At 40.9% G+C, this 24,096-nt stretch overlaps 1 protein-coding gene across 7 annotated transcripts in view; it reads right to left on the reverse strand.

Annotated features, from left to right (window-relative positions):
* klhdc4 (kelch domain containing 4) overlaps positions 1 to 24,096 on the reverse strand; it is an 86,312-nt gene that overhangs the window by 23,114 nt on the left and 39,102 nt on the right. For 2 of the 7 annotated variants that reach the window (XM_079683626.1, XM_079683627.1), the window contains exon 15: positions 6,914 to 7,368. In XM_079683626.1, coding sequence (XP_079539752.1) covers positions 7,056 to 7,368 — 313 coding nt within the window. In that variant the 3' untranslated portion in view covers positions 6,914 to 7,055. Of the gene's footprint in view, positions 1 to 4,144; positions 4,511 to 6,881; positions 7,369 to 24,096 lie in introns of those variants that run through there. The other 5 variants (XM_079683623.1, XM_079683622.1, XM_079683624.1 and 2 more) reach the window with 3 other exon arrangements.

Here is a 24,096-nt window from a genome sequence, read left to right on the forward strand (position 1 = left end):
GAAACAGACTCCTGGGAAGTGTGACAAAGAGCTGCATAATTCTTGAGGAAGACATCTATCATATAGCTCTGGGACTATCTGCAGCGAATACCCTGTGACTGTGTTTCACCTTTCAGGGCTTCTCCTGGTGTTCCACAAGGAAATACCCTGCTGTTCTGTTCTGGGACAGAGATAGAGGGAGGGAGAAGGAGAGGATGTCCTGTCCTGCTGCTGTCTGAATCTGGGTTAGATATTTCTGTGAGGGTGAATGTGCGTACCGCAAAGACAGAGCTGGTTTTGAGACCATATGACAAATGTAGCCTACTGCATGTACATTTTGGGTTATAACAAATGTTAGAGGAAACCATCATTGGATATACAAGGACATCCTACACTAAACTTGGCAAATGTTCTGAAGAGCAAAACGTTCTGCTGCTGCTGCTGACAAGATTCAGCTGTAGCCTAAGCACTTTTTTCTGCATCAATTGCTATATCTATTTAATCTCTGTCACAACACACAACATTGTGGTTTTAAAATTTAGTTTAAATTGAGAATTATATTTCTGAATGTTCATTGTACCACTGCCTTCATAAAGTAAAGCCGTATAATTTATATATAACACATTGAATCAAATTGTATGTTACAAACGTAATCAAAAGACAGGACTAACTTCCACACTTCAATAAAGCCACTTCTGTAACGCCACTTTCCGTAACGCCACTTTCCGTAACGCCACTTTCCATGACGCCACTTTCCGTAACGCCACTTTCCGTAACGCCACTTTCTGTAACGCCACTTTCCATAACGCCACTTTCCATAACGCCACTTTCCATAACGCCACTTTCCGTAAGGCCACTCCTAACGCTCTTCCATTACGCCTAATCCGTAACATAAATTCCTAACCATGAACTGTTGTTGCCTAAAGCTGACCAAGTACTTTTGATGATTTCACAGAGTTTGACTGTAGGGGCTGTGGCTGTCGCACTGATTGCAAAAGAAGAAAAAAAAAGATATTAAAGGGAGTTTAGTCTTTTCCCAAAGGTCATTATACTTGTGAAAAAACACCTGCAAAATAAATGAGCATGTATTTGTATGTGTATACATAAAGGCCATCGGAACAATGGCATGTCACCATCAAGATGTGTCAGCATTTAGCTTAGAGCACCTCAGCTGTGCTTCGCCTCACAGCTGCTTGCATGGTTAAATACCCTTATGCAATGCACTCATGAAATAAGTTAATTCAAGAACTTTTTGTATTGAGTTCAGGGTTTATTGCTTTAGGCATCTAAAAAGCGCACCCTACTTTAGACAAGGGCACTTTGTCCCTCCCCAAAAATAAATGAAGCTTTAACCCCTAGTGCACAAGCCTTCCAAGTATCCAAGGACAACTCTTTTTAACATACATTAGCTGAAGTTTACATCACCTGATTGTGTAGGTTTACACATTACTTTCTTAAACCAGCCAGATTCAGGTACGAATTGTGACTATGATTATGATCATTCAAACATAGTTCAAACCCACATATATTTTAAATGGTTTTCATGATTTTTTTTTTTTAAACCAGAGACAGCCACTGGATTATAGCCTGACAACAAGACAGAGGCAGACAGACAGATGTAAACAGACAGATTGACAAAGGAGCAAACAGTTTGACGGACAAATACAACATGCTGGGTTACGACAGCCTGGTTTGCTTTGTCAATAATGTTTTGAGGAAGAGATAATTTGTGAATATCCATGTAGGGTTTAAATAAAGGACTCAAACAAATATCTAACTTTCACCCAAGAGTCAAATTGTCATCGTACGTAACTTCAATGATATACAAACATACTTTTTTTCAAGCCAAACCATGATATTTTTTCTTGACCAGGTATTTTCGTTGCCTAAACATAACTGGGTAAAAAACATACTTCCCCTCGCAAACTAATTTAGTTGGAAGCTCTATATTTAAATTTAGAGTCCGCTTTTCGCATTCATACCGCTTGTATTAGCAAGGTTTTGTTCCATATACCCTTAATGTACTGTAAGACAGACCAGTGACTGATGTGTCCACTGAATAAGGTGAGCAGCAGTAGGACATTTTGGTGCTGAAGACTGTCATAAGTGTGTGTGTGTGACTGTGCGACTGTGTGCGCGCGTGTGTGTGTGTGTGTGTGTGTGTGTGTGTGTGTGTGTGTGTGTGTGTGTGTGTGTGTGTGTGTGTGTGTGTGTGTGTGTGTGTGTGTGTGCGTGTGTGTGTGCGTGTGCGTGTGCGGACCATAGTTCAGTATCTTTGCCCTCTCTCCGGCTGCCTGCCAACATTGTTTGCATAATGCTGAAATCCATCTCACTCACATTTACTTTTCCTGTTTCACTTTTGGATTGTTTTATCTCGAACTCCTACTTTTACACTTTTTTCATGTCACTCATTTTCTTTGTAATACTTGTGTGTTCACATTATTTCCTTATCTAGCTTGTCCATCTTAGTCTTTACACATGTATGAATAAGGCAATGTTCTCTTCAACAAATGCAAACACAATGACACGTACTGTGTAGGTACTTTACATGTAAGTAGGGACGGCAATATGGAGAAATCAAATATCATACATTTTTCAGGAAATACCTCAATATATTGCGACAATATTGTTGGCTTGAACTCATTATCCAAATGTTCACCTCGACACTTTTTAAATTTTCTAATCAAATCCTTACCTAACAACCCCAATCTACTAATTAGGTTTTAAAAATAAGTTTTGACAGAAAGTAGTGCCACAGAACTACTGTATACATGGCCTATAACCTGGTTCCTTGAAACAACAAGGTCTGGTAGCAAAATAGGTCATAGGCCTACTTGTGATGGCTCTCCACATGACACAGAGTGTCGATGTGTATCCATGACTACTGGTCCCAGAACAGCTAATTAATTTCTAGATGGTTCTCGGCTGAAAAACAAAGATTACTGCTTTTTTTTCCTGTCCAAAAGTTTTCTATCTGTAAAGAAGGTCAGGGCATGGCCATTAGCATATCAAACCCCAGACAGTGCCCATTGTTTTAGTTCAATGAGCAGTTCTAACGAGAGCAAGATCTCATTTCCATTCAGCAGAACATCTTCATCATCACCTTACCACTGACCGTCTCGCTTTACGTGCCGCTTCACTTACATAACCTCCTTAACCCTCGTTTTACCTTAACCCTAATCCTGTTCTTAATCTGCCATTGATCTCAGAGCGTATTCAGGCCTTCTACAAGTGTTATCACTCCCTCAAGGAGTCAGACACATTGAGACCTTAGTATTTGATGAATCTGGAACAATACAAAGACATGAAGATAAGATAGAAAAAGAAAGTGCTGAAGTTGAGGAATCAATCATTTCGTCACTGACTATAGAGTTCATTCACCTTTTTCATCACATCGCCATTGAAGTTCCCTTTATTATTTTATAAGTGAATGCCTATCCATTCACACCAATTCAACATTTAGTGCTGATTCTGACTGTTCAGTTCAGTTCTAGATTTAGATTAGGATGATCCTAGTTTAGATACTTTACTTTTAGTTCAGTATTAAAAACAGATTCACGTGAATAGAGTTCAAAATGTTAATGGCTCAAAAGACATTCTTTGGCAAGAGAGTTATTCGGTCATGATTTTGTTGTCTTTCGCTGTCTCTTTAATGAGGAAGTACCGTAACAGTGTTCTCAGTCTCCTTTGCTAAGCGCCACTGATTTGGTCAGTGACACTGATGGTTCTTTGTATTCTGTTCAGTTTGAAGATGAAATGTTTAAGATTAGTACGAACATGAAGACAGCTAGTGGAAATGTTAAGAAAGGGAGTATGGCTATACCATATGACCAGGCTCTGTAAAACCTTGTAGAGATATTATTACTTTTCCCATGTCACTTCAAACCAGTAAAAGGAAACAAACAGAAAGAACACAAACCAAGAAAACTCATGTGAAAAGAAAATAAATCGTTTTGGAAGTAATGTTTGTGCTCATTCAGGACCCAATCTCTAACAGTACAAAGTTGATATTCAAGGCCTCTATCAACTCATATTAGCCATGACCTAGCTAGCAAACACACAACCACTTCTAGACTTGGTGGCCTTTTACTTGCACCAAAGGAATGGTGGAGAATGACAAACCCAACAAGTCAGACTCATCCGCAAACCAGCGTAAAGCACCTACCTGGACATGGCGATCTCAGCCTTCTGCCGGGCGATGTCGGTGGCTTTCTGCGCTCCCTCCACGGCTCGGTCCACCTTCTCTCGGATCTTACTGGCCCGGAGCGGGATCAGGTTCTTCCTTTTGCCGCTCACCAGAATGTTCTGTTTGTACTTCCCTTCCTCTTTCGTGCCATCAGGAAACGTGGTGCAGCCGTAGCCATGGCGCTTGTTACTAAGCCACTCCCCCTCGTATTGCAGCCCGTCGGACCGCCGGCTAATGCCGAATCCTGTTCGCTTGTCGTTCTTCCACTCCCCGCAGTAGGTCTCTGTTGCCGTGGCGTCCACATCGTCGTCTACGACGGCCAATTCTGCATCTGCATCTCCGAGACTGAAAGATCAAATGTGGCATCGGTTTTGCTGGTACGCTAATGGCAATGATTTCCATCTCCAGCGTTTATAAAGTATTAAGATGTGATCAGGAAGTGGTTAGCTTAACCTAGCATAAAAACAGATAGCCTGACCAAATGATAAGCCTATCACTTCCTACAAAGTTCAACAATGTACAGTATGAAGTTTATTTAAATTGCACACAACGAGAAATAGAAAGAGAAAAATTCAAATGTGAGATTGTATGGGAAGTTTCATGGCTTAGATTCCTTCTGTTTAAAGTCTAGTGCTAAGCTAGGCTAAACATGTCCTCAGTCAAGTCTAAACTCTTATCATAAAGACTTAAGATTTATATAATTTGTCACCTGGAAACAAAGAAAATATAGGACTGTGATGCCCCTGTGGGTTCATCTGGAGAGGGTGTGGCTGTGCTGCATCCAGCTTGATATGGTGTGTCTCCTCTTTGATGTGGCCTTTTGAGCCGGGTCATAACAAGGACCTTTCCATAATGTTCAACTATTTCTAATACGTTTTAGAGCAAAACATTTGGAAACAACCTTTTAATTCAAACTGGAAATGTATATTTTTTTCTGGATGTGCTATGTAGGATAAACATCTAAAGAACTTGACATTAGATAATACAGTAAAAAGGCTTCACTAATATTTCCCCCATTCACTTGTCCCTGTCTATTCATGTGAAGCAAACCTCTGTATGAAACTCCCTCATGGTCTGCTACCGTTCAGTCCTTTACAAGTTGCTAGGGAATCTTCACATTGGCTTGTTTTAATCTTGCCCCCTCTGGCCTAGATTTTTTACTTCCCTTTAGTATGCTCTTTACTGGCAGAGCATAAGATGTGTGTTTATATTGGGTTGCCAAGATGATAATATCTTAAACTTGAGTACGGTAAATATTTTATAAATTTCAATACACTCCATAAAAAGGATGTATTTAATCTTGCATTCATATACGAGCCCTGAGAGGCAATGTTGTATACATGTTTACAGCAGTAGAATGGACAAACCTAGAAGTAGTTCTCCTTATCAGCTTTGCCAATAATTAATCAGACCTGATAAGCTGCTGTCAGCCACTTCGCCAACCAGCAGGGTAAGAGCTGCTGACTCTTGTCGTCGAGTAATTGGTACCTTTAGAAATAGGCCAACTCAATCCAGCGTACTTGGAATTTTACATTAAGCCTTTCTATTGGTACACGATTGATTAATTCCATTCGGAGTCAAAATGCTACTTTTTACACAATGAATATAACACGCCATTGGTACCTATTAGATTGTCCACTCTTTGAATGACTATTGGCTGGTGCCTCCAATACGATTGATCAGAAAAGAGAAACAGTGGAGTAGAGAGGTGTAAATAACAGGCTTAACACTGGATAAGACAATGTAAACATTTTATCAGGCCAGCTGACAAGTAACCTGATCTTTTGACCTAAAGGCCGATTTGGACCGGGTTCCAATCCATTTTTAAGACGCTTAAATAGGACAGGTGCGTGTTCTTACCTTGAATCCTCCCAATGAAGAACGGTTTGCTTTCAGCGGGCCTACGTCATTACTTCCTGTCTAATCACTCTATCTTTCTCCCTGCTTTTATTGATGTAATTACTCAATGACAATTGGTTTGACTCACTTTCTGATCCCTCCAATTATTTAACTGTTTCCAGTTTCTTTTTTCAGGACTTTTTATTGTAAGAGTTCTTTAAGTGCAGAGTCAGCTAGCAGAGTATGACGTTATTTATGTTATGTTGAAAGGACATTGAAACAGCTTTGACATTTTTCTATGTGAAACAGGATATTTTTCTTTTAGATCAATTCAGTTAAAGATGAACAGTATAGCTTTTTGACCTTACAGGAAAAGGCGTGATTTTTACATAATAATGTGTAAAAAAGTCGATGTAAAAGATGTTGTGTATGAAAATCAGAACTAGGGCGTTCATATTGGACAACTCTGCAAAAAACCTGGATTAGGTTGAATCTCAACTTGCTTTTTTATTCTTGCTTTCTACATTAAGGTGCTTATTGAAATTAGGTGGAGAAAGATCTTAGTAAAAAGGAAACGGTTAGTAAAAAACTAAGACATTAATCCAGTCTAAGTCCAGTCTCTTGCATCAAAGTCTGAACCGAAATGCTTCAGAAAATTGGCACTGAAGGTTGTCATTGGACATCAATTGTAAGGTGTGAAATATACCAGAGTAACTCCTAGGGTACTGGTTTACAATATAAAACGAAGGCTTTTTATTGTGTCCATAGATTTTTGGTACTAAACCTTCTACCTCACTAACTAGTAGACCATAACCCTCCCTGACCTGCAGTAGGGCTTTCCCACCACACCCCCTCCATTGTCTACTCCTGCTATTACCTGATAGTAGAGTTGATATCAGATGCAGCTGAGGACACGGTACTCATCCCAGCCTCGCTCCTGAAAGAGCTCTGTTTAGACCTCTGGGAGGCCAAAGAACTTCTTGACTCAGACTTCCTCAGCTTGAGCCCGGAGAGGATGGACCTCCGGAATAGTCCGCTTTTTCTCTTTCCCTTAAGCAGCTCTGCCTCGCTGTGCGCCGTCAGCACAAAACCCCCCCGAGACACAGCGGGGCTGCTGCCGCTGCTGCCTGTGCTGCACATGGAGACGCTGGTGGTCAGAGTGCCAGGACCAGGATGAGTACCAGGAACCACTGCGCCGGTCCGGTCCAGCAGAGCTGTGCCATTGCTGTGCTCCGAACCGGAGCGCAGAGAGTTTATGGAGGTACGGAGCGGGGAGCGGATAACTGCCGCCATGCCGTATGGGACACTCTGCCGGACTCCGTAGCCATGACGCATCCCGCCGACCCACTGGCCTTGAAATGTTCCTGAAAAAGAAAAATACCAGTTAAATAGCAATTACCATAAATATTCTCTGTAGTCACATACTGTATGTCTAATTATTTAACAAGGTGTGAAAGTTGGTGCTGCATACACAGGATGACTAGGCTACTAGAAAAACATATATCGTAAATCATAAGAACCCTTTTCAAAAATAATAATATTTTTTCAAGGGGAAGCATGCGCAACCAGACAAATTGCTCACAAAAGTATTGGCTTGAATGCTAAACAGTCGCTAAAAGTCGATAAAGGGATACAATGACTTCAAAAGTTGGGTCTTCGCATTAGATCGCCTTCAATTTACAACACAGTAGTAGAATACTCTTCCTAAAATGTAACTATGTAATGTAAATTTCCTAAAGTAGGATATTGACCTGAATGTTAATCCCTGCTTCCATTCACACATAACCCCATGCAGAAAATGTTGCTAAACAATGTAAGGGTTAGACAGCATTTGTTAAAAGGGACCTCAACGTTAGTAAGCACACAGTACAGTATCTAAGTACTGTAGAATGCTTCCTTCAAGCAGACTCCGGAGAGAATCAATCAACAAAACCACTATGGGTCCACTGATGTAATTGTATGTGTTTGCTTCAGAGTACAACCCATGCTTTATGCTATATGGGGAAGGTTTCCAAAAAGGTTTTCAAGACAAAAGAACTCAAGGAGGAAGAATGGTTGGTTTGGCAAATGTTGGTCTGGTTTACCGACCCACGTGCCTGAGCTTTTGTCGGATGGAAACTCACAAAGCCTTGATATTTATACTTATATTGCTAAATTTCAGTGTGTCTTTTGTCAATATGGGGGTCAATAAAGGGTTCAACAACATTATTTTACTCTTCTGGTCCTGGCTGGATGGGAGGCACAGTATAACGTGATTGGTGTCCTTTCCTTTCGTTCTGCATGGTCATATTGACAAAGGTTTTTTTTAACCTGAATTGACTTTGAGTAACATTCCGAAACTGCAATAACTGAACAGCAGTAAGAGATTACAAAACTTCTGCTCTGTGATATATTTTTCTGATTAAATAAGTAGACAAAGTAATAGTTTGAGGAGTAGTTCTGTACATGGGAGTCACTTCCTCTTTTTTGTCCATCTACTCCCATTCATTCACACAGTGTTGATGCACTACCCGCTATCACTGCTGCATAACAGTCCTTACATCCCCATGTTGCGGAAAGTAGGCCATCTGAGTATGTGTTTGTGTCATTCCTCTCACACACACTCACACAAATACACACACACTCAAACGGAAGTGTGTGTACCAATAGGAGTGCAAGTGATCCATCCCGCCTGCCCGTACCTCTGATGTAACAGCACTCTGATTCATTCTGTAGCGAACGCACTGGCTCTAACCAAACTACATGCCCATATATGGGCTGCAATCACATTTTTCTTCTGTATCGCAAACACACACAAACATTTCCCTTGTGGGCTTAAGTGTCAGTGAAGTGGGAGGTGCTTAATGAAGCCAATGTTCCAAGCCAATCGTATTCTTGCTTACGTTCCAAGACAATCGCACAGGAACAACAAGCACACACACACAACACGATCCACAGTTCTTTTGAATCACTTGAGGTAAAAGTGGTGTTGCTTCTGAATCTGCCCTTGTCATTAAGACAATGTGCTGCCTCATCCCTCATATAAAGGCAGTGTTTCCCATACATTGATTTATCTGTGGCGGGCAGGTCTAATGGATAGTGAGGTGGGCTGATGATCGGAAGGTTGAGAGTTAAAATCCCACCTGGAACACCACTACTAGTGTGCCCTTACTAGTTACTCAAGGGAGAATGTCCTTGTAATTGGTCATTGTAAGTCACTTTGGAATAAGGCGTCTGCTAAATGCCTAAATTATATTTTTGGGAGAATAAACCCCACAGATCCTCAACTCCGGTGTGTCTCACTCATTAACAACGCAACACAGAGCAACAAGAACGTTGTCTACAGTAGACATGAACTCGCATGTATTTTCTTATTGGAGGGGGGGGTGGATGCGTGGGCCACCCGAATAGGTTAAGGGGCCTTTGGCTTTTCTTGCCGTGGGGGGGGGGGGGGCAGAATCAAATTCTGTGGGAAACACTGAAACACATAACAAAAAAACAGGCTGTTTCATAGACAGCTGGTCAGCACATCTGGCCTTTGTAATCATGTCAGTACACAGCTGTACGACCATATGACAGACAGATCCACACACACACACACACACACATTCCTGTGTCTTTTTGCTTACAGTGCATAAACAGGTGGAATCGATAAAAAAGAATTACCTGTCGGCTTCAGGTTTCTTTTTGAAAAAGAAAATGAAATAATAGCAGAACCATTCATTACGTTTTAGAGTTGCTGACAAGTGTATTGTGTTAGCTAGCTGTTCCCCTTGTTTCCAGTCTTACTGATACGCTAAGCTAACCAGCTGTTTAGCTTTATATTCCCCATTCTTTTATTTGTATTGTATCAACCACTCTTGTACTTTTTATACACTAGGGTCCAGTTTGGGGTCCCCAGAGTTGCTTCTCTGTTCTGTGCAGATGTGCTTCTGATGGGTTCATCAGTATGCGCTGGAGCATGTAGAGATTGGGATGAGTGTCAGCACCTCAAGGTCTGAGGCTATGGTAATTTTCCAAAAAAAAAAAAAATTCCCAGCGGGTGGGAGCCCAGTTGCTGCACTTTCCGAAACGATGCAAATAAAAAAACTAAAATGTGCCAAAACACATGCGTGTGAAGAAACATCTTCCGCAACCTGACAACACATGCCCAACATTTAGAAAACATTCAACCAAAATGAGGGAACATGTGCAGTAAAAAACGTTCAAACCAAACTTAAAGGTCCCCTATTATACTATTTTTCAACAATATATTATAGGTATCAGATATATACAAACATGTCTCTGAAGTGTTTGGCTGAAATACCAAACAGATCATTGCAGCATCCCATAATTCCCTCTATTTCAGCCCTGTTTCAAAAGTGCTGATTCTGTGACTGTAGCTTTAAATGCAAATGAGCTGCTGCTGGCCACGCCCCTCTGTAAGATGTTTGGTTTGAAAAAAACAATGATGCTCTTGGAGGAGATTCAGTTGACAAGGTGGGGGGGGGGGGGGAGATTACCTTGGTTGGTTAACCGCTAATCGTTGCAAAAATAATTGTGACATCACAAAGTGGCCAAAATCTGATCAGCTCATTTTCAGACAGGTTTATGGATCAGGACAAAAAGAGAATCTTTTTTCTGATACTTTCCAAATCTCGTAACGCAGATCAACACATGTTGATGTATAAAAGACATGAAAAAGTGGATTTTGTATAATAGTTGACCTTTAAGACTACTAATTAAAGTAAACCTGGCGATCGTCAGACAGGATTCCAAACTACAGCCTCCATGGTCCAATGTCTATAAAATTGAAATAATACAATAAAAAATTGGCCTAAAAAAAAAGAACTATGCCAACACGACAGCAGGATTTACAGCGTCAGACTGCATTGGTTGGACCTAGGTGTTCCTACAAAGCTGTCAACTTAGCGTGAGGGAATAGATATCTGTTTAGCAGTGAGGGGTTTTTTACGTTTTTGTCATGATTCCTTGGAAGCAAACACCCCCATCAATCAGTAATGCCTGAGTAAATCAAATATTCAGTGGGGCACCAGTCTGCTTTTCCAACGGTGCCCTGTCGCTCTCCATGGTGCTGAAATATACAGTGTGAGAAGGCAGGCTGCTGATATTCCTTAACACATTTACAGTTTCTAAGTGACATCAGTGGCTTGACACTAGAAAAATATGAGCATCTGCCAGACTGAGGTACACACTTTCAACAGTCAGAAAAAAACCTCTCACTTTCAAACATAAACGCTTTGCCTGCTTTGTGACAGGAGACATGTTGTTGCAACGGCTGTTTAAAATAAAAATGGACTTCTGTGTACGTAAAGGCCTCAACCCATGGGCCGACAGTTGTGAGGAGAATCTGCTTCACAACTCGCATGCCAAAACGATTTCACTGATTCTGCCTGGAAGCCAAACAAGAAGCACTCCCCATCATACGGGGCTATGAGCGGGGCTATGAGCGGGGCCGAGCGCGGGCACGATGCAGCCGCACGGAAAGAGTTAACACGGAGAGATCAAAGCTGTGGAAACATCACAGAGGCACAGCGATTTGATCACGCGCCAACCCCTGGGCTGAATTCATAATTGTCTATTTAACAAATGCGCGCGTCTGTTCTCTATTTCTAGGTTAAAGACCATCTGTCTCGTAGGGTCTGTATTTCATTCTTAGGAGTAGAATACACTTGTCAAAATCTGTAATATCTACCTGTTAGTTTAAACCGAACTATCATTTGTTTTTCTCCTCTGATACCACTTTACATCTAAATATGTTGATTTGTGAAGCGCAGCAGTAGGAAGTGTAATCATGGAGCAAAGCAGACTGTGAAGGAGTTGAAATTGGTTATTTTATGAATTATTAATGTGTTGTTTCTACATGTAAGCACTTGTATTCAAAGTTTGTCTGTGTTTTTATATGCGAGAGAAAAACAGAGGGAGAAACAATATTACACATGATCAATTTTCTCACACAGTGTACTTTATCTGTCATATTGTTTTTACCAGGAGGGGTTTCAGTGAAAGTGATTTCAATTAGGGATTTCCCGATCGCCTTTTTTTGCTCCCGATCCGATTCCGATCATTTGATTTTGACAATTTGCCGATACCGATTTTTCCCGATCCGATCTTTATGCAATGCATTAAGAGAAAAAAAAGCATTTAAGTTGTCCCTTAAGGTAATTTTTTTATTTAAATTGGATATTCTATCCAACATGGATATAGCTTCTTTCTTTCACAGCAGCATTGGATCAGCTCAGTTGTGCAGCATTGGATCAAAACAAAATAAAGCTTTCAGTACTCGTTAGCTTACTGCTACAATTAGACACTGCGCCCTGCCCACTCTGTTGCCAGATTTGAGAGAAATAAGCAACCAGGTCTATGAAAACAAGCCCCAAAGAAGCAACATATACATGATGTTCTGTAATTTGAAACCAAAACTAAGGCCTCAGGATGACTTTAAGACTTGAACATGGTCATTTTTGTTTTGTAACATTGAATACAAAATTTAAAAAAAATAAAAAAAATCCCGATCCCCGATTTTTTTTCTCCCGATTCCGATCTTTTGAAAATCACGTGATCGGCTCCGATCACGTGATCGGCTTCGATCACGTGATCGGCTCCGATCTCCGATCACGTGATCGGATCGGGACATCTCTAATTTCAATGTTTCAGTACTTATCAAATGCTCTAGACCAGGGGTGTCAAACTCAAGGCCCGGGGGCCAAATCCGGCCCGCAACTTCATTTTATGTGGCCCTGCAAGAGCTTGCAAAGAATATAATACGTTTATTATACGGTTACATGCCGCTTTACAGAAGCACGTTGCCAATAAACGACATGTCCCACAATGCATCTCATTTTGTGACATACACACTGAAGAGACTTGCAATTATTTGCCCCAGACTTCTGCTTTCAGACGTAGTTAATTATGAAGTTATTACCCTATCCGATAGTAATCAAATGCAGAGGCAATAATGTAATATGATACATTATTTTATACATGTTATATATTTATATAGTCGTAAAGTTACAACCGGCCCTTTGAGAGCAACCATAATGCTAATGTTGCCCGCGATGAAATTGAGTTTGACACCCCTGCTCTAGACCACAGCTCACATATGTATTCCTGTGGTGGAATAAGTACTCAGATCCTGTACTCAAGGAAAAAGTAAAAATAGTATGGTCCTAAGAAATAGGGTGCGGGAGAGAAACTTCTGGAATTGAGCCTTTGCAGACCATTTACATGCACAAAAATCTATATAACACAGTAGGCAAGGGAAAAAGGGAAGGCAAGGAAAAAACCCCAAAAGTACAGAAGGGCCTCTTTAATTAAAGGTTCAGTACTGCATCATATCATAAAATTGATTAAGTTGAACAAACTATAATGCAGTGAAAAGCAAAAATATCTGCCTCAGAAATGTGTTGGATTAGAAGTAAAAACGTGCAGAACATGTAAACTAAAAAAACTTAAGGGAAGTACTAACAAGGGGACTGTTTTAAAATTGTTGCTGTGGTTGAGTTTCGATATTTTATTTTATCAATTTTCAATGTAAACTCTTGAATGACCTAGAAAAAAGTGAATACTCTTCTACCAATATCTCTAAACAGTTTAACAGTATAAATAAAGCAAATAATCATAAATAGCCAAAGGAGTCAACGCATCACTATTTGAACATGGTGCAACCACAAAGTGAAAGATATTCATAGAAATCATTTTGTATGATTTTATCATTAAGCTGCAAGGGGAATGTGAAATAAAATATATTACTACAGAAAATGAAAATACTCTCCCCTGCTCTTCAAAAACAAAGTGACACTACCCTTGGCATTTTTCAGAGAAGTTGCCTTCACATCAAACTCATTAGTATGTCCAGTCAGTATTGCATCAGCAGTGTTGCAGGGCAGACTTCCAAGATAGATATTTAGAGTTTTTATGTTTCAGACATCACTGGTAATCCTCACTACAAACATCAAACCACTCTCATTACATAAGCTAAAGCCTGCAGAGGGCTTGTTGTGGTAGTAGAGAAGGTACGTATTAGCATCTGTTCTGAAAAAAACCTAATAAATACTTTTCTCTACTCGACAACTGGAGAATATCTGTGGGACTTCAAAAAAGCAATGTACTGAAATAAACTAAAGGAGAAATGTGGCACGTGTTCGTGTGTGTCCTTGACAGCGAATGCCAGTTGTTTTGTGTCACTTTTATGAAGTGACGAAAACTGTAGTGTAAGAAATAACAAAGAAGAAAAAGGAGAAAGCAATATAACATCAAGTAACGCAACATATCAGCTGGAGAAAACAGAAACGTTTGCTCAGCTAAAAAGAGACAGATGGTTGGTTACTAAAGACAGGTAGAAAATACAACTGGCAAGAAACAAGCTTTTTAAAAGACAAGACAGCAACAGAGACGCACTGCAGACAGACGGACAAGCTAAACTATGCTCAAATCACTGAAAGCAAGGGAAGTCAGTAAAAAGCTAAACCCCTGCCTGTGGAAATCGCTGTGTGGGACCATTATCCGTTTAAGAGATTTTGCTTAGGCCCCTTTTCGGTCTGAGTCTTTCAGATTCCCATTTGAGGATTATTTATCTGCAAAAAAAAATCATGAAAAAGACAGTCATAACATGGCAGTTGGAACATTTGAAAACGTCCACAGTGACCTCATTGTATATTATAGTCCAGTATAATCTGTGTATACAAATGGGTGGTCTTTACTTGTACTAACCTTTGGACTATCCAAATCAATCATACGAATACATGATGGGAAACAACATCTGGCATCAAATGGATGGCATGAACACCAACAGTCTCTTTAGAAAATAATGGCAAATAGAGTGGTGCAGGAACCTAAAATCGGGGAATGAGTTACAACTCCAGGTTCCCTCATCTGGAAGTTTCTTGAATGTGTTTTTGGTTAGACTTCTGAAATAAGGTCTGTGGTTAGCACTAGCTGAAGAGGTGTTCATGTTGTGTTCTACGGCATAAAATACGTGGCTCAGTGAGACTACAAAATGTAAAAAAATCACAGTAAACATTAGCTGCATTTAGCTAAGCAGTGGTGATACCAATGGTAGCTGTTAACCTCGGGTGATTGCATCGATGCTTCAAAAATCTGAAAATATTTGAAGATTATCCTGCTGAAAAAAAAGTGTTAAGTATCATAAACGTGTGTTTGCCTCAAAGTTTATTTTCTGCAATATACAAAAAGCCAATGGAATAATCCCATTGGCTTTTTTTATGGGGAACCCTTGCGATGCTAACCTCCAGGTTGGCCTACAAAAATATGTCATTACTGCACCACTCTATAAGTCTCGACAACAATACATCTTTAAGATGTGGTCAGAGAGACAGTCCTGTACTAGATCTCAAATTAAGTGTGTTCATCAACATCCAAAGAATCTGACAAACCATCCGTGACAAACCCACAATTAAAGAAAGGACATGCTGAATCTTCTTAGGATTTAAAGACACCTCGTGGAAATCTGGAAAGGCATCAGGACCTGCCAACATCCCTACTTTAACAGCATGATGGAGATGCTCCACCCTCTCTTCATCTGCCATACACGGCAGCTGTAGCGAGTGTGCAAACTACGGAGGGATCACACTCCTATCCTTCCCAGGCAAAGTGCTTAACAGAATCATCTCGAACAGAATAAAGGTATTAGTCAGCATTCAGCTGCATACAGCAACAGGAGAAGCACGGTGGATTTCACCGGGACAGTACTGACCAAATTACAACTGTGTATGCAGACTGAGCAATGGTATTGCGCACCATATCTATGTTATTAAAGTGATGTCTTAAAATAAGGGAACTCAATGTTGATTGGTCTTATGGCCCAACTATCAAAGTCCTTGCAACTGCACTATTATTAACTGGGTGTCTTAGGCAACAAAACTGGGGGAAATACCTTTATTGTATCGCTTATTGCCATACTCTTTGAAAAAAATATCTCAATAGTGTCGTTGATTTGGTTTCACGAAAAGGATATAATAATATGATAAAATGTCCGTTTCAAAAGAGCTATTGTAAGGTTGTGCTTACAATCTACATAAACATCACAGCTCAGACCTAAAAGTCGACGCCTGTCAAACATTCAAGGCACTGACCTCGTATTGAACTCTAACAAATTCACAGCAGTCACAATATGCTTATCAATTGAGGGTTTTTACCACAACCTCTTGCTCGTCTACAATCAGTTCTGCTCCCACAAAAAAAAAAAACTGACAGTCTGCAAGGGAGACGTAGAGATGCATGCCCGAAAGTAAATCCACTATTACTGGTATAAGAAGAAATATATTTACACCAAATTATTATGAAACATGTTATCGTTATCAACACGTTTCGTTAACAGGTTTTGTTCAAATATTGCAGCACCAAACTGTTAAAGAAGGTGGTTAGAGCGAGGAATGGAAGAGGCAGTCTGTTTTCGCACGATCCAACAAGTCCGCCACCGGTGGATTTTTTTTTTATGTGTATGCACAGCTGCATGTAAATGTTAATATTAGTGGAACATTTAATTTCATAAGACCCAGTTCAGGAGGAATGTTGTCTTTTTTGGAATAAGGGCAAAAATCTTAGTTGATAAAGTCATTGATACTGTAGGTAAGCCGCAAATATAGAAAAACAACATTTCTGCAGGTAAAACTACCCTTGAAAAGTAGTATGTAAGTCATAGGCTACTTCATGGAGGGATAGATGTTCACCATGACAGCCAAGAGAATGCTGAAGGATAAATAGAATACAAAAAGGATCAAACAGGGATAACTTGGTCAAAATAGCACCCAAGGTAAGAATGGCAAACTTATAAAATTGGTTCTCAATGGTAATCACAACTGATCTGATTGGTCCATAGAAACACGCTTAGTTACAGTATAATAGAGAACAGGGGGGTACTGTTACCTAAGGAGCCTCCTCCCACACGCCTGAATATATTCATTCAAATACAGCCTTTTACATGCACCTGTTATCGAGCTACAAAATGTTGCATCTAACCATGAAATGACCCGAAGGAAGCGTTTATTTTTAATCTCATTTGGCCCACCTATAATATCTCAGACTAGAGACTAATTTCTGTAGTTGCTGGGTGTACTTAAACATGGGTTGAGAATGTATTATGTCAGCTTACAAAACGTGGTGCAGAGCTGGAAGAATTACCACACAGTTAGCGGCTTTTAGCACGATAGCAAGATTTGTTCGTATAGGACAATTACAATGTTGTAGTAGCGTATTTGCAAACAGCTGGGGGACGGGGTTCAGGATGCTGCTGAGTTACATCTAATGAAGAATCTGTCATTTAGATGTACTCCGAGATAAATAATGTTGCACTTCTTCTTTTATATTCTGTTTCTGTAAAGTGTTCATGGAACAAGGGATGTCAAGGGTGAGCTTCTGTTTGACACTGTGTGTGGTGTTTCTGATGTTGGATACAACAGCCACTACTGCTGTAATCTGGAGCTGTTAGCACCATTGTACACAGTGACAGCGTTCTGCCTCTCCCTTTGTGACCCGCTTCATTTCTCACTAAAATGATTACCGAATCTGTCGTTTTATTACTCTACTTCACTCTCTCTTTGAGTATGTGTGTGTGTGTGTGTGTGTGTGTGTGTGTGTGTGTGTGTGTGTGTGTGTGTGTGTGTATGTGTGTGTGTGTGTGTGTGTGTGTGTGTGTGTGTGTGTGTGTGTGTGTGTGTGTGTGTGTGTGTGTGTGTGTGTGTGTGTGGTCAGTAATCAGTCAGCTTAGCTCTTCATCTCAGTAAACACCATTAGCCCGGAAGGCCGAGCCAGCCAATCAGAGCATGGTAGAGCCAGCTGGGCGGCCAATAGCGGCGACGAACACTCAGTCCCTCGTGACACGCTGACCTGCTGCATGTCGGTGAGCGTTGCTATGGAAACCCTACTGTACCGATCGGCTCCATGGAAATGCAGTGGAGCGAGAGAGGATAGAGAGAGGTGGGAGGAGAGGAGAAAAGCCAAACAGCAGAGTTAAGATAGAGGAGGAGTGATTCCTGGAGATGTGGCATCAGGTGTAGTTGGAGGGCAGAGTGGGACTGGCAGTGAGTTAGACCTGACTGTGGGAAACATAGCTGGCTCTGAAGTGCACAGCGTGTTCCAAAAGTATGTAGGCAGCGAAGCATCTTGGCTCTTGACTCTTATTGCTACGGACATGACGGAGCCTCAAGGTTTTCAGCTTCAATCTCAGAGCGACCTGCGTTTGGCCATATCGGAAGACAACGTGAAGACATATGACCTATGGTCACTTTATTTTGCGATGCCAAAGGAACTTGCACATGTTCAAATCACTTGTTAAAGGGCCCCTATTATGCTTTTTGGATTTGTCCCTTTTCTGTAGTGTGTTATATAGGTGTGTGTGCATGTAAATGGTCTACAAAGGCTTAAATCTAAAATTCCGTCCAGAGGGAGTTTCTCTCCCAAGCAGTTTGAGTGGTTGAGATGTTGACCAACCAGGCAGTATGAGGAAAAAAGCACTTTGTGAATGTTAAAGTGTGTAAACATGTCACAGGTGAAGAAACTAAATACAAATATGAAACCTGAAAATTAGCATAATAGGGCCCCTTTAAAGGGTTAGGGTTTTGATTTTACAATTATTGAGGTCCAGTACACTGTAATAAATCACAAAGGCTGACATGTGAGATGTAAGATGATAATTAGAAAATACATGTAACATTTATAATAACGGTCGAAATACTCTTTCCTTTAATAAAGTGGCCATAGAAGTAGAATTGTTTATCTTAAATGTCCCATGTCATGCTTTTCCGGTTATTACCCGTCCCCTTGTGTGTTATGTAGCTTGTTCTGCATGTACAGTAAACGGTCTGCAGAGTCACAAACCCTCAAAGTACACCCTGCAGTGAGTACAACTCTGACACAGAAAATACCTGTCTATGCTGCCCCAGAACGCCTCGTTGGAGATTTCTCATTTTCTTCTTCCTGGGCCTATTGACGTCACTACGTCCAAATGGACAAATTGGCACACAGCTATAGAACAATAGGCACACCCTCTGCCAGGGTGGACTCCCAAGCAGCTCAGGATTCCACCCGGGAAGCTGGTGTGAACGGACAGTGTGAGGTGGATTTCCCGCTGTGTTTCCCAAACTCAGCGGAGCTCCGCAAACACACACACACACACTCACTCAGCTCCGCAAAACAACATTGTTTTTAAAATCTGTGATGCTATTCCTGCCTGTTTCTCCAAACTCAAGGCTTGCCAGACGCTGCCAATGTAAGTAATACACCAGCTTTGGATAAGTTCCTCATAAAACCCCACTTTGAACAATCCAAACTTTCCTTCTAGATGCACAAATGGCTCTTTCCAACAAGATCGCACCAAGGTACAACAAGTCCAATCTGTTGAATCTAAAACTACTCTTCCTAATTAATTTAACAGTTATTTTTCTCTAAAATGATCTCTTAAATTACTGCTATGAAAAAGAAGAATATAAGTCAGTTCTAGATGGACTAAAAATTCATAATTTTCCAAATCTGCTCCTACTCAGGTGTGCTGAATAGAATACTGTTTTTAGATTTAGATTTTTAGATTTCTGATTTCTGATTTCTGAGCTTAGTAATTTTGCCCTTGAGCAATCATACATTGTTAGACTAATACAAATAAGAATTATTACGTTTATCGATCTTGCATAAGGACCAATGTCTCTCTTCAATGTTATTAAAGTTTCTGTAGCACTAGCCCATTCAAAATATATAATCTGTCTTTACCTGTGTGAACGCCTGAGACCACTCTTGTATTTTTGTCTCGCCTAATGTGCAGACACAGTATCAAGGTGAGCGACACAATGTGAAGATGACTCAGTAAGGCCATGTGCAAATCATGTTAGTTGAGTAGGTCAACCATATGGCAATGCTTCTTATTATCTCTCGGTTGAATTTCGTTGTGTTATGATCAACCTTGATCATCAATCCTTTCTATAAAAAAATGTATTCTACCTCCTAGATGAAATCAAGGACAAATGCATGCTGTTATAATATGAACACTGTGTACTGTTGGAGCTAGATAAACACTCAGAACTAGGCCAATCTCTGCTGCATTTACAGTATGTGGCTTCAAATACTGAGCTCTCTCCAACACGCTCCTCTTAGGGCGGTTTTCCTATCCTATCCTTTATTACTGTAATGATCTCATTCTCCCCTTCATTATAGTATCTCTCTTAGTAATCATGATCGTCTTCCGTCATTCCAACCAGCCATCTTTCCATTATCAGTTCATCAATTAACTGATACATCAATCTGTACATCTGTCGGTCCATCTATTCCTCCTTCCCTCCTTCCGTCCATCCCTCCCATCTGTCTGGTTATCTGACAGGCTGCCTCCTTCTCCTTTGTCCTGTGTGTGTGTGTGTGTGTGTGTGTGTGTGTGTGTGTGTGTGTGTGTGTGTGTGTGTGTGTGTGTGTGTGTGTGTGTGTGTGTGTGTGTGTGTGTGTGTGTGTGTGTGTGTGTGTGTGTGTGTGTGTGTGTGTGTGTGTGTGTGTGTATTTTTAAACAGGAATCCATATGGTGTGGGGTGTCTCATTAACAGTGACTGACCCGAGCCTCGGTCTAAGAGACTCAAAGTGCATTGATTTCAATTTCGGGGCGAATCTGATGATTCAATTGATATTCTACACACAAAAGGTATTTTGAAATATGTGTATATATATTGTAAATAATTAAGGAACAGGTTTGTAAAAATGTTCTCATAATTATTATTTTTCATATCATATACAATAAAAATGTATAGTTTCAAATATATTACATGCATTAAAGTGGCTAACACTTCATTAAGATTAACTTTCGCTTAAAAAAAAGACACCTGTCCACAACCTCAAACAGTCACACTCCACTATGGCCAAGACCAAAGAGCTGTCAAAGGACACCAGAAACAAAATTGTAGACCGGCACCAGGCTGGGAAGAATGAATCTGCAATAGGTAAGCAGCTTGGTGTGAAGAAATCAACTGTGGGAGCAATTATTAGAAAATGGAAGACATACAAGACCACTGATAATCTCCCTCGATCTGGGGCTCCACGCAAGATCTCACCCCATGGGGTCAAAATGATCACAAGAACGGTGAGCAAAAATCCCAGAACCACACGGGGGGACCTAGTCAATGACCTGCAGAGAGCTGGGACCAAAGTAACAAAGGCTACCATCAGTAACACACTACGCCGCCAGGGACTCAAATCCTGCAGTGTCAGACGTGTCCCCCTGCTTAAGCCAGTACATGTCCAGGCCCGTCTGAAGTTTGCTAGAGAGCATTTAGATGATAACAGAATGAGGCGGAGAAGTGTGTGTGTGTGTGTGTGTGTGTGTGTGTGTGTGTGTGTGTGTGTGTGTGTGTGGGGGGGGGGGGGGGGGGTGTGTGTGTGTGTGTGTGTGTGTGATTAAAATAGCCCAATTGCTTTTGCAATAAATAAACATTGAATGTGTTTAATTGAATAGTAAAGGGGTTTAACGTTAGTGGCAGGTTGTGTGTGAGAGAGAATAAATAAGACAGCCCATTATTTAAAAAAATTTGTATTCTTTTTTCCCGCATATTTAGCATATTTCGCAACTCTCCGCATATTTCGCAACTTCCCGCAATTTCACTGCATAAAATCACATAAAAACCCTGCATGTTTAATCGCATAATCAAGGATTTTTACCCGCGTTTTTCTGGAGGGTCTACGCTTTATCCAGTCTTCCTTCAAGACCCTTCAAATCACTTTACATTCAGCCTTTCACTAAAATAAAAAATGATGGAGAAAACAGTACCAGCGGATCACGGAGCAGAACGAACCACTGATTCTGTTGTTGGTACTAGCAGTAATCGTGCTTTGGGTGTTTCTACCCAACACGTTTAAGAGTGTTCATAACCAACGCCTCTGATTATGGCCAAAATATCCATTAAGTGTATCGAAGTTAAGCCTGATGCGAACACACAACAATGATTGATTCACTTTCTCCCAAAAAGTCAAAATGTTCTTCTCCTTAAATTTGAAACGTACTAGGGTCCACTTGGAAACATTCCAAAACCCCTCTCACAAGTGTACGTTGACAGGTTGTTATAGACCGCACGAGGGTACGATTGCTGCATTAGTTTTTTGCCCAAACAAACCGCACCAGACTCCGATTAAAACCAACTAAATCTTGGCTTGTTGAAATGCCTTAGTATTTTTTGGTCTGGATGCACAATAACTACAACTAAGACTTCACTCGTTTGGAGCTCCTTCCTAAAATGGTAGTGAAGTGTTTATCTTTCTAATGTGGTATATTTAACAAGATATTTTAGAGCGTAGCCTACAGGGGTTATTAAGGTGGAATGGTACGTTAAAGTGGGGAAATCAAGTTTGAGACATGGATTTTAACGTCTACACAGTATGCACTCCCTTTAAAATGACATCGTAATCTTTTTTTCCAAAAACACTTGTTTTCTTGGGACTTGTTACTTTGGAGTTGCTGTCCTCCTCTGTCCTTCCAACCTTTTATACATCCCTCAAGACTGCCTGGCCTGGATAGAAGGCCTCCAAAAAACGCAGTGTGTCCTCATGCAGCCAGAATTAGGGGTTAGAGAGGGAAGAAAATGAGAGCGGAAAAGACAAAGAGTTAATGAGAGAAAATTAGAGGAGATAGAAAATCATTATGATTGCCTGTCCTGATGCAACCCCCTGCCTGCCTCTGTGTTTGTGTGTGTGTGTGTGTGTGTGTGTGTGTGTGTGTGTGTGTGTGTGTGTGTGTGTGTGTGTGTGTGTGTGTGTGTGTCATTTCTTCCACGCGCATTTTTCAGGGCAATCTCTATTGGGCTCAGGGCCATCTGTAAATTAGCTTAGATGGCCCACAGGGCCATCTCCCAAAATCCTTAATGTCATGCACTGACATCTCAAATTAGAGATCTGATTTGGGATTTACAGGTTATTAGCCACCTATCTTAGCAGCGAGTGGCATGGCTAAACAACTGATTGCGGATGCTTTGTGCTCTATTAAGATTTGTTTCCTGTAGTGTGTTCTATAGGTTTGAGTGCATGTAAATGGCCTGCACAGAGGCTGAAATCCCTACATTTCCTCCAGAGGGAGTTTCTCCCCCCCCCCCCTCCGTCTAAGACACCTCCATTGGACTCCTTTGTTTACTTCCATAATAGTTAACTATGTCAAACGTTTGCTTCTATAGGCTAGCATACCAACACATTGTACGTGATAGAGATGTCCCACCCCTTAGCCTAATTGGTTGACATATCCCAACAAAGCCGGCCAGCTAACCAATCAGAGCAGACTGGGCTCTGGTTTCAGACAGAGGGTGAAAAGAGGTGCTGCAGCACAGGCAGAATGAGAAAAATAAACATCTTTTTGAACATTAAAGCATGGAGATATGTCACAGTAGAGGCTCAAACTACAAATATGAACCTGAAACGAGCAGAATGTCCTCTTTCACGTTCAAAAGATATTGCTGATAAATAACCATCAGTTTTATTGCTTGAATTCCACATCTTTCTGCTTCTCTATCCAGTATTTGCTTCCCATGTTTTTTTGGCAAAAAATGTGTCAAAACCTTAATAGTTTATCCCTCTCAGAATTTACTAAGCTTCTGCCCTGCCAAAGAAAAGACAGGTCTGCTTAAATCATATGTTGAGAAAAAATATATTTGTGCCTAACCAGAATTCCCCAATGCTAACCCTAGCCACTACTGGTCGCTTGAATATATCAAATATGCTCGTTTTGACATTTTGAGCAACTGGGCTCCTTTTTAGGAGGTGATTTTTTTAGCAACAGTTTAAACCTCTCTCCCTGTGTGTGTAACTTTCCAGATGAAGAGGATCACCCCGCAGTGCAGGAGGCAGAGACTCTGGCGGATTACCAGAGTCGCACAGAGCAGTACTGGACAGGACTGGCCCGTGTCAACCTGGGACCCGACGCCAAGGACAAAAAGGTGGCCAAGATCGCCCTCGCCATGGCTAAAGTCTTCTTTGAGGACCAATAGTGTGTGTGTGTGTGTGTGTGTGTGTGTGTGTGTGTGTGTGTGTGTGTGTGTGTGTGTGTGTGTGTGTGTGTGTGTGTGTGTGTGTGTGTGTGTGTGTGTGTGCAGACTAAAGGATGACCCGAGGAGAGCTCCAGACGAATTCCTGTCACCTCTGTATCT

The sequence above is a fragment of the Notothenia rossii genome (assembly GCF_949606895.1).
Source record: "Notothenia rossii genome assembly, chromosome: 5".
Classification (NCBI taxonomy): Eukaryota; Metazoa; Chordata; class Actinopteri; order Perciformes; family Nototheniidae; genus Notothenia; species Notothenia rossii.